A 12,175-nucleotide genomic window follows, 5' to 3' on the forward strand; every position below is an offset into this window, starting at 1 on the left:
GCGGGGTTCTTGGAACTTTTCAAGAGCCCTTAGAGCGAAGCGATGTCACTTGGGAAGGTCGAGCGGCTTCAGTTCTTGCACAATTCATTTAAGATCTCGATGTAGAATGCGCCAAGTAATTTCATACGTCAGTCCGAGTTGCTGCGAACGCCGTCGAATGGACTCTCCATGGTCTTTGTGTACACTGTCAGCTACGGCTGCTATATTTTCTTCACAGCATACTGGCCGTGGTCCATTCGGACGAATGTTATCCAATAATGAATGCTGGATCTCGAGATGGGTAATGCTGTTGCGAATATTACACTCAGTAGGTGTTGACCACGAGTTGAGCGAAGCGTAGGGCGTAAGTTTTTCCAAGATGAAATACCAAACAATACTGATACGTCTTATTTTATAGGGTCTCCGATGTTTCCTTCCAGGGGTTAAAAACTTAATGTACCCTGTTCTGTTTTTATTATTCTTCACTGATTAGAGTAATGATATCCTCAAATAGGCAAAACTAAAATTAAAATTTTCTACTGCCACACAAACACCACCTAACTAGTGTGTGTGTGCGTTAGTTGCGAACATGGTGAAGTATTATTTAAAAATAAATGTTTAATTTTAGTTTTTCATCAACGTTGCGTCTCTCAGCACTCAACCAAACATTCGCATATAGAGAGATGTACTAACCATGCAGATAATCTGCTGGTTTTCTAAAAAATAAGCCTATAATGATGTAAGAATTGGTAGCAATTACAGTTTCTTCTAAAGCAATGAGCTTCTAAGGGTTAATTTTTTTCATATCAGAACTACAATAGCAATTGCCTACTTTCCTCTAAATAAATATTCGAAAAGTTATAACTTGAAGATGTTTAGGCTATAAAGAAAGAAGGCTGCAGGGCTTATATCCATTCGCAAGTCCAAAAATGTGTATTTGGGGGAATTTAATGTACTTTAATCGGCTTAAGGGTCGATTCTGGATAAGTGGGAGTTTAACCTGCTACAGTATCCAGAACGAAGCTGCGCAAGGGCGCAATTCCCACAACAGCCGGGGTTCTACGTTACCGGAATTGACCCGGATTTCATTCGCCTAAGGGCTGTACTTTCGTAGGTCTAACCTCGTTTGGCTTGGATCATTGATCCGTGTCATGCTTTGCCCTGGAACCCCTACTCCGTATATGATGGTTAATTACTCTTCTTAATCATTAGTTTACCGTTTATGTTTATGTTTGCAAACGTCTACATAAAAGCTAAATCCCGACTAGTCACTAAAATGTTGGATATGGGTTATTCTCAGTACGTGATTCAATTGTGTATATATGTATATATGTATGTATGTACAAAATTGCTCTGATTTTCTTATTTTTATGCCTTCCTTGCTGAGTTTTATTTTTAGATTATTCGCAATTGTTGGCCAAATAAAGGGATTTCCTTAAAACATTTTCTTGTTGTTGTTTGCTCTGTAGCAAATTGTTAATTTACACATGTGTCACATATTGCAGATATAAAACAAAAGCACTAATTGCATTGAGTGAAATAAAATGTACAGAATATTATATTTTAATTAAAAAATATATGAGAAACTAATAATTGTGATGTACAATATGTATAATAATATACATATAAACATTATAAAGGGTGATCCATTTTGAGGTTCGGTATGCGAGACGTGATCTATTCGGTCGAATATTAACCAATAATGAATGCTGGATCTTAAGATGGGTGATGGTGTTGCGAATAGTACGCATAGTAGGCCGATTATGTTGACCATAAGTTAAGCGAAGCGAAACATATTCTTTATAGAACCTAAACTTTCATAATAAAGTTGAACGATTTGCAAACGTTGTTCAGGCGTAAGTCTTTTCATGATGAAATGCCAAACAATACTGAAAAAATATAAAATGACAGCTTGACACCACTCACGCGTGATCCGTGAGAAAGGTACCTCTACTTGGGTCACCCGTTATTATACAAAAAACCACTTCGAAAAAAGTTCTTTTTTGTCAATTCATCTCTTTAAATACACATCACTTTCCTTTAATACTTAGAAGCTTGCTAATCCAATGTTTTCCGCAATTTATTTTTGAATGTTTTAGTGATTGATGGGTTTTGGATACAAATGTTGTTGAAAAACATTTTATTATTTTCAATCTGCTAACGTACTTTTTAAGTATTAATCTATTTCCCGTAATTTCTAAATTAAATACAGAAAAGGAGATTTTTTAAAATTTTCTCATGTTAACACAACACTGAAAAATGTTCATTATTGCTTTTGACTGCCTTATGCGATCAGCTGTTTCTGTTTATTACTGTTTTTTATGATATTCGCAAAATTAAATGTTGAAGCCATTGAATAATTGAATATTAATAAAAAGTGGTGAAATTTCATCTGAATTATGAAGCACATTTTAATTATGAAGCAAGTGCTGAAAATTTGGAATGCTCAGTTGTATAATAATAAGTGCCAGTTCCCCTTTGGAGCTATAAAAATTCATTGGCATAATTTCTTCATTATAAATATTTATCATAGACAAAATTTTAAACAAACTCCATAAATATAAAAAATTGACCTGTTAAAAGTGCTACAGAATTGGAAAACTCCCTTATGTAGTTAGTAAGACGCACTTAAAATTACTAAAATGGTTAAAGACCAAAAGCGAAAATATAAAATAGCAGTTCTCGTCTATATAAATTTTCGTATCGTATGTTACAAAAAACTAGTTTGGTTAGTACTTTCAAATCTGTTAAAGTATTTTATGGCATTTAAGAGTCATTGAATTTATAAAACGCTCCTAAATCTGCATAAAAAATTAATATATCTATCAAATATAAACTAGTGCAGACATACTGACATGCAAATAAACATATTTTCATGTGTGTGTGTATGTATTTAGTTCGCAATTTAATGCTATTAATGACCGGCTGTCAGGTGTTTCGGTTTCGGTGCTTGGGAGCTATTACAAATCTCACTGAATGAGTCTGAGCACCTGCTTCACGCATTTTCACGGCACATTGCTATTATTTACGAGCACAAGCTCCTGAAATATATATACATACATAAATATACTTTATACATACATATATATTATATATAAGTACATATGTATGTACATATGCAAATATTGGACCGATATGACGTGAGCAGCAAGCAAGTTTGCGTGCGGCAAGGAGTGTTTTTCACAGCAGGTGATAAATATCGAATGCGAATTGTGCTGGTGTGGCAATCGGTGGCTCGACGACTATGTCATTTTTATTTTTCACAAAAATATGAAAACACTGAAAATGTGAAAATCCACATAAAATACAAATAAACATTGAAAAGAGTTGCGGCAAAAATAGAGGGGCGCACTTGAAGAGCGTAAATGAAAATGAAATATGCGATGTGCGGACTGAAATTAGGAAATGAGGTTGACATAGCGTCACACGGGCTGACTACATACATACTTACATATATACATGTGTACATATGAATATGAGCATATTTACGCGGGTGTAACGATGTAATTAATTTGACACTCATATGCAAAAATAGAATACTTTCAGCTGTTCGCTTTCGTTTTTTTTTTATAAAAATAAATATGTATAATCTTAGTGTTATATGTTTTACTTCTATTATTTGACACTTGATCTTTCTATTATTTATATTAACTTATAACACTTTAAATTTTTTATGTTTGCAGGTTGGTCGCATAGCTGCCGATCATCCATTGGTGGGTGGCCATAAAGGTCCCGTTCTAGATATTGCCTGGTGTCCGCACAATGACAATGTCATCGCCTCCGGCTCTGAGGATTGTGTGGTTAAGGTTTGGCAAATACCCGATGGCGGTCTGTCACGCACACTCACCGAACCAGTTGTCGACTTGGTGTTCCATCAACGTCGCGTTGGTCTTGTGCTTTGGCATCCATCGGCATTGAATGTGCTGCTGACGGCGGGTTCGGACAATCAGGTGAGGCTAATTGAATATAATTGTGCTCAAGTTTGTAGAGTTAGTGTAAATTAGATGGATTTCATAAAATTTCAACGAAAAAAGTGAAATATATTTGTGAGAAACATTAGGTGTGTTTTTTATAGTGATGTTTAGTACTTGTTAGAAGAAAATGGAAAATATTTTAGAAGTAGCACTTGCGAGCATCAAAAAAAAAATCACAAAACAGTTTGATTTCACGGTCACTAATTGAAATTTAGGAAGAAAAAATATTTTGCAATCAAAAAAGATATATGTAATTGAATATGCCAGATAAATAATTAAATGCCATAAGATCAAATTTGACCCGGACTGGGCTTGTTTGGCTTTGCAATTTAGGGAGAAAAAATATTTTGTAATTAAAAAATAAATATGAGTTAATTGAATATGACAGATAAATAACTAAATATTATACATACCACATGATCAAATTTGACCCGGACTTGTGTTGAGGTATTATTTTTTTTTAGTTTAAAAAGCTTACTTAAAAAATAATTTTGTACAATTAATCATTTGTTGGAAATATTTTTGGGAATCTACTTTATCACGAATACTCGTACAATTACTTCAGAGAGATAGCAGAAGATCTGAACATATCTTACGGAATGGCTTAACACATTTTAGTTAATATTTTGGGTATGAAGCATGTCAATGCTAGACTCTTTCCAAAAAGCCTGAATCTTTTACAAAACGGAGTCGAGTGGAGATCGTAAAATATTTGACAACGTAGCTTTCAGCTGAAAAATCTACATTTATTCAACGCTTCATTACTGGTGACGAGATGTGGATTTATAGAATGTGACGTCGACTCTGTCGAACAATTTAGCGAATTGCACTGCTAAATTGAGTCGAAACCGAAAAAACTACAATAAAATTCTTAAAAGACACTGAAGACCATCCTAGCTTGGCTTCCATATAACAAGGGCATGGAAATTCTTTAAGCGTTGACACGCGTGTACTGATTTAGGACCCTATTTTTAATTCCACAATAAATATTTGTACAAAAATACGAAAATGTAGTTTTTTTTTTGCCAGTCCAGGTCAAATTTGATCAGATGGTCTCTTGCCATTTTATGTTTTATGCTATGTAATCTTCTTAAATATTTTTTATTTCTGGAGACTGAACAAAATAGTCAAAAGTATGCTTCTGTTAGCCACTGGTGACTCCTGTGCGGAAAGACTCTATTGACATGGCGAAAGTTTGATTCTATTCCATTTTACAAGCGAATGACTCACTATAGGCATCCATAAAAACATTAAAAAAAATTAAACAATGAAACAACTTTTACGTGATATACAAACTCATAACAACTTTTCTGTTCTTCACATAGGTTGTCATTTGGAACGTGGGTACTGGTGAAATACTCGTTCACATCGACTCGCATCCGGATGTTGTATATAGTGCATGTTTCAACTGGGACGGTTCGAAATTGGTGACCACATGTAAGGATAAAAAGATACGTATCTATGATCCACGTAACGGTGAAATAGAAAGCGAAGCACTTTGTCACGAAGGATCGAAGGCAACGCGTGCCATCTTCCTGCGTCATGGTCTGATCTTCACCACCGGTTTCAATCGTTCATCGGAACGTCAGTATTCGCTGCGCGCACCTGATGCTCTTAATGAACCCATCGTCATGGTGGAGTTGGACACATCAAACGGTGTGATGTTCCCACTTTACGATGCGGACACGAATTTGATTTACCTATGCGGTAAAGGCGATTCAGTTATACGCTACTTTGAGGTAATTGCACAAATTAAAGTAAATAAAAAAAATGCATTAATTTTTTTTTTTGTCTACTGTAGATAACGCCCGAACCACCGTTCGTGCATTACATCAACACATTTCAAACGCCAGATCCCCAACGTGGTATTGGCATGATGCCAAAGCGTGGCTGCGATGTCACAACCTGCGAAATAGCTAAATTCTACCGGCTAAACAATAACGGCTTGTGTCAGGTGATCTCGATGACAGTGCCGCGTAAATCGGATCTCTTCCAAGAGGATCTGTATCCCGATACCTTAGCCGAAGATGCGGCACAAACTGCCGAGGATTGGATTGCGGGAAATGATGCCGAACCATTGACATTTTCATTAAAAGTAAGTGTATTGTGTGTAGAGTGTGTCAGTGAATTTATAAAATTGGAATACATAAACGGTATGGGCTTAGTGCCAAGACATATTTTTTCGGTTTAATTTTTTGTTTCGGTGATAAAAACGATCCGGTGATATAAACGAATGGAAAGCTAATGTCAAGGGTTGGGTCGACTACGAGCCCAAAACATTTTATTTGCTCATAGACTTTTTTTTAAATACATATAATACCAATAAAAATTGAGTGCAAGGTTCATTCATTTAAAAAGATAAAACTTTTTCTAAATGTAATAACTTGTCATGCCCTGAACAGGGCATATTAAGTATGCCACGAAGTTTGAAACAGAAGGAAACGTCGGAGACTTTCTAAATAATATTTATAAAAGATCAGCGTGATCAACTGAGTCTATTTAGTCACTATCTCTCTATCTCTCTCTGTCCGTTCGTCTGTCTGTATATATGTGAACTGATCCTTTAGTTTCTGAAATACTGATTTGAAATTTTGCACACGTCCTTTCCCCCTCAAGAAGCTACACATTTATCGCAACCGCCGACATACAAACAGAATGATCGCGGTCAAATTCTTGTATGGAAAACTTATTTATTTGACAATATACATATCTTCAAGTGATTTGTCATAGAATATGCGTTACTCTATATGATTTTTGAAAATCTGTATTCCAATTTGAAATTTTGTGCGTTTGGTATTTTGCATTTACGGTTTGGTTTGGTTCAATGGCTGCCAACAGCTGACTGACTTGTTTGAATGACAACTAACTTAATCTCTAATATTTGTTTATTTTTCTTCGAAATTTTGAAAGAATTTGTTTACAGTTTGAATCAAAATATTTCAATTGTTCAATGCTAGTTAAACTACGCTATACACCTCACACAGCATATACTACACAAAATGCAAAATTAAGCATATTTATTTTTTTATTGTTGCTGCCAGCAAGCAAAGATGTTAAGAAAATATTAACATCAAAAAATAAAAAAAAACTCATTTCATGCATTAACATGCAATACAAAAATATACATGCATACATACTATATATCAAATAATGCTTCGAATTCATACATACATACATGCCACATCTTAGAAACTTTAGAAACATTTTTAAATCACCTTCAAAGCAGACATCAATGCATGCAAGCTTACATACGAAGAAACATCCGTTTTCATGCAAACTTTCACTACGCATGCATCATACCATCCACATACATTCCACAACTTTCTTAGCTAATCTCATCGTCATCACCACCACCGCTAACACGCACGTTTTGCGGCGTTGTTGTGTTTTCGTTGTGTTCTTTGTTAATTTCCAAATCCTCCGCTCCGATAGCGAGCGGAACAGTAATGCTAAAACGCTTAAATAGGATCGTGTCTCTATTGTACAGGGTGGCTATGTCTCACAATCGGCCAGCAAGTCGCTGTCGGTGACAAAGAAGGCGAACATCCTCAACAAGGCCTCAGCGGGCACATCGAAGAGTGCGAGCAGCGCAGCGCTTGGTGGTAATCATGCGACATCGAATAACAACAATGCATCGAGCGGGTCCGGTTTTGTGAGCGGTGTCAGTGTAAGTAACCAAAAAAACAACATAAAACACAAGAAAACAATCAGAAATTATTGTTTCATTTTGTTTTTTGCAGGAAAAGGATCTGCGCGATATCACCGATGAAATACGCAAATTGAAGGCGATCATTGTGAAGCATGAGAATCGTATACGCGCGCTGGAGGCGGCTGTGCGCGCACAAGAAGGCGACGATACCGATTCACGACCAGCGGCGGCGCCCGTCACTGCCGGCAATGGCAATTCTTCGTCCAAAGCGGCCACGGATGGCGGCGCGCAAAAGGAGAGCAACGATAATAGCAGTGCCAACGATCAGAGTCATCCGACTGCCGCGAACGACGATGAATTTTAATTAAATTTATATATAACTATTTTTAATTAAACTTGCTGCGCGACGCTTTATCGATTCAAAATACGTTTCGTTTGTATTAATATTAATATTATTTTATCGATTTTGTAATTTATTTTTAAAATAATATATAAATAGCTTTTCCACCTTTTAATTTTATGAAAACCAGAAAGATACATTTTCATTATTACATTTTAAAATAAAATTAAAAAATTTATATATATACATATATTGTTTGTAAATTGTCAATACATACCCACACACACACATGCGCGCCCTATCAAAAATCAGTATAAATGTGCTTTAGTTAGACCATAAAGAATAAATCGCAAATAACTATTAAAAACAAGAAATAATATAAAAAGAGGAAACTTGTTAGAAAATCGTTGAAAAGTTGTCTGTAACTAAAAAAACAACGCAAAATAAAGCAAAACGAAAACTTGTAAATTACCATTGTAAAAGAGTAGTTATAACTTGATGTGTATTGTTTTTTTATTTATACATAATGCAAGCTCATTTCAGTAATGGTAAAACAGAGAGCTTTAAGTAGACGACTAATCACACACTGTTTAAGTGCGCACACTTTCAGTTGGCTTAGCTGTGCCGAAATTAAGCAAAATAACGCCTCGAATGGTTATATGCTTTTGAATAGCAAAGTCATTTCGTATAGTTAGTTGAATTTATTTTTTTTATAAAAGATACACACTCTCTGCTACAAAACTAAAATTAACTGTTAAATGAAAATATGCACTTATAGGCCTAAATAAAATTAAAACTTTTTGAATTCATTTTAATTCATTGTAAAATAAAATATAAATCTTTCAGGCTACGTGGAACTAATAAAATGGTTCAGACTGACTTCAAATGGCGCACTTAAAACCAATTTACACACATACGTATAACTATTAACCACACTATTTGTACATTTATCATAAATATAGTGAACGTTTTTTATTAGTTGTTTACACTTGTGTGTGTTTTTCTCCCGCCGTTGCTGCCTTTTTAGCTCACAAATATTCGCGTTGTAAAATAACCTTACAAAATAAACAAAATAAAGATACATAACTATGTATTTACACTCAGTTGTTGCTTCACGCGCATATTGAAAACAAATGTTTGCTACGAAAATGCTGCATGTTTGTTAACAACGCGCATGCGCAAAAAAAATTAAAATTTTAGCAAGTGATTATGATTAATTAATAACTCTTAATACAAAAATGCTTGAATTGAACTAAAATTAGGTGAATAATTGAACTACAAATGTTGCGTGCGCAGAATTTCTCAACAAATTAACTAGATTCAATACAAATTAATACACAAACGTTATTAAGATTTATTTGAAAAAATATAAACGCAAAAACTTCAATTTTGTTGTGTAATATTAAATTTTAAACTGTAATCTGCTTTATTATTAAAACTACAAAATTTGTTGACAAAAATTTCAAAAATTTTATTAATTTTTTTAAACATATTTAAATATGTCAAGTTTTGTGCATTCTTATTGTTCAATTATTTGCTCTTATTCATTCACAAAAGTCCTATTTAGTTTGAAAAGTAAACGCCACAGAACAAATTGAAAGGAGAATAACTAACCAAAAAGAATTTACAAACTACTAAAACACGGAGTTCAGCTATAGCAGAGATTTGAATATAAGCATATTAAATTATAGAATCTAAAAGCCACATTGTATATGGTTAGATCGGAAGAAATGTCGAAACTGCAAATGTGAATATTTTCATGTTTCTGCTGTCTGTCCAATGCTGCGAGTCGTCCTCTTTAAAATTAGCTTACTTATACAAAATTTATGCCAAATTAATAATGTATTTTTAATATGTATACATATACTTACATAATTACAAAAAATATATATACATACATATGTAAAGCATAAAGCAAACTACTACTACTACAAGTATGCGACAAGCATAACTAATTAACATAATAATATATATTTATATAGAAATTTTTGATAACTGAAAAACTTAAAAATGATCGTTGTAAATTTTGTATTAAGCGAATTAAAATCATAAAGTGTGTGAAGAAAATGTTTCTGCTGGCGAAGCAAACAAATGAGCAGGTAAACTTAACTTATTTCATTGGCAAATGCTGCAAGCGCTAAAATCTAGCTTTGATACCTAAATTGAATTGCTTGCTGCTTGTGAAGAACATGACAAGGTCCAGTCAAACCAATAAATTATGTATACGTATGTACGTAAATTAAGAAAACTACTATTTTTTCTTTGAGATATTGTCTTTTGTTTCCTCAGAACTTGTGTACTTTCTAATATATTTTTATTTAATGTGAACATTATTTGTTTTTTTTTTGTCTCATTTTTTTATAATTTTAATGTATTCATATTATGTTAATTTAAAAATATTTAATTTGTTCTGAAATGTCTCTCTTTTACGCTATTTTTATATTATTATTTTGTGTACTTTTTATATTGCTAAAAATGCCTTGTTATGGAATGTGTTTCAATAAATGCGATTGTAATTCTTAGTTGTTTTCTTTTTAACACTTTTACATTTTCTCTATACATACATACATACATATACTATGAGAATCACAGTTTCTTACGAAGCAACATTAATGCTTTCCTGCCGATTTTCAACTAGCAAACAGTTATGCAAACATAATTGCATATAAATAATCATGAGTATGTATTAAATAAAATATACAAACGCTAAATATGTGTGAATGAAAAGTGATTTACACATAAAATAAAGTTTTTGATAACATTTATACAAACGAAATAAAAATGGTTATAAAAACGAATGAGCGACAATATTGTATATATTTATTTCAAATGTTTAATTTTCAGTTGCCAGACTAAATATTACTTAAGGGGTTAAGGGATTACTCTAAAATGTGGATTATTTTTATAAGAAACATTTTTTTGGGGATTTTGTCTAAAATAATAATAAGCAGCAAAATCTTTCTCCTCGCCAGACCAGCTTTACTCTTCTGGAGAGTGGCTACGGGTTCAAGAAAATGTATAATTTTTTCTTCTGGAGATGGGCCACGGGATCAATTATTGAAAATACTACTGTGATCAATTGAAAGGAATTTTGTCATATTTTTTAAATCTATATTTATTTTTGCAAATCCATTTCAGCTCCTTCAAAGTAATCCCCTCCCTCTGCAATACACTTATGCCAACGACTTTTCCAGTCATCATAGCACTTGGAAAAATCCTCCGTCGTGATGGACATCAGAGCTTTAATCGATGCAGCTTTTATATCTTCAACTGAGTCAAATCGATGTTTGCTAAACAGCCAGAAGTCACACGGGGCCAAATCAGGCGAATACGGTGGTTGCGGAACGATATTTGTTGAATATTTGGCGAAATGATCACGAATAACCAATGCGGTATGCGACGATGCATTATAGTGGTGTAAAAACCAAGAGTTGTCAACCCATAATTCTGGCCTGTTGAGGCGAATAGTTTCACATAACGTTCAAATAATATTCCTTGTTGAGAGTTTGGCCCGACGGAAGGAATTCATAATGCACCACTCCACGATAATCGAAGAAAACTGTCAACATGACCTTGATATTTGAACAACTTTGACGTGGTTTTTTCGGTTTCGGTTTGCCTTTAACACGATATTCGCTCGATTGATCGGTTATTTCGGGATCGTAAGGGTAGAGCCAAATCTCATCTCCAGTTATGATGCGTTTCATTATGTTTTGATAGTCAGAAAGCATTGTTTCACAGATGTTAACACGACGGTTTTTTTTCGAAAAAATTTAGTGTTTTTGGAACCATTCGAGATTTGACACTCCTCAAGCCCAATTCGTCTTTAAACATTGCCTCCACCGATCCAAACGATATGCCCAAACTATCATCAATGTTACTTTGACTTTATTGACGTGATGTTCATCAGTCGATGTTTTTGGCCGACCAACTTCCTTCAAAATCGCCTGCACCGATCCAAATGATATGCCCAAACTATCAGCAATGTCTCTAATAGTTAATCGATGATTATCAAGCACTATTTCTTTGACTTGTTTGACGTGATGTTCATCAGTTGATGTTTTTATGCGATTTGATATCACATTTTTCTCAACACTCTCACGACCGGCTTTGAACTCTTTATACCAGTTGTAAACACTTTTAGAAGACAGAGTTTGATCCAAAAAGGCCTTTTGCAACATCCTCAAGGTTTCTGCAGGCGAAATGTCATTCCGCAAACAAAATTTAATCACA

The 12,175-nt window shown here is 34.0% G+C and overlaps 1 protein-coding gene across 5 annotated transcripts in view; it reads left to right on the forward strand.

Moving 5' to 3' along the window:
• LOC105229181 (coronin-1C-A) overlaps positions 1-10,464 on the forward strand; it is a 32,932-nt gene extending 22,468 nt beyond the window's left edge. For 4 of the 5 annotated variants that reach the window (XM_049453464.1, XM_049453463.1, XM_049453462.1 and 1 more), the window contains exons 3-7: positions 3,663-3,929; positions 5,279-5,692; positions 5,755-6,048; positions 7,420-7,620; positions 7,694-10,464. In XM_049453464.1, coding sequence (XP_049309421.1) covers positions 3,663-3,929; positions 5,279-5,692; positions 5,755-6,048; positions 7,420-7,620; positions 7,694-7,966 — 1,449 coding nt within the window. In that variant the 3' untranslated portion in view covers positions 7,967-10,464. The remainder of the gene's footprint in view (positions 1-3,662; positions 3,930-5,278; positions 5,693-5,754; positions 6,049-7,419; positions 7,621-7,693) is intronic. The other variant, XM_049453465.1, reaches the window with a different exon arrangement.
• Positions 10,465-12,175: the final 1,711 nt, after the last annotated feature.

This window comes from Bactrocera dorsalis, chromosome 3, assembly GCF_023373825.1.
Source record: "Bactrocera dorsalis isolate Fly_Bdor chromosome 3, ASM2337382v1, whole genome shotgun sequence".
Taxonomy (NCBI): Eukaryota; Metazoa; Arthropoda; class Insecta; order Diptera; family Tephritidae; genus Bactrocera; species Bactrocera dorsalis.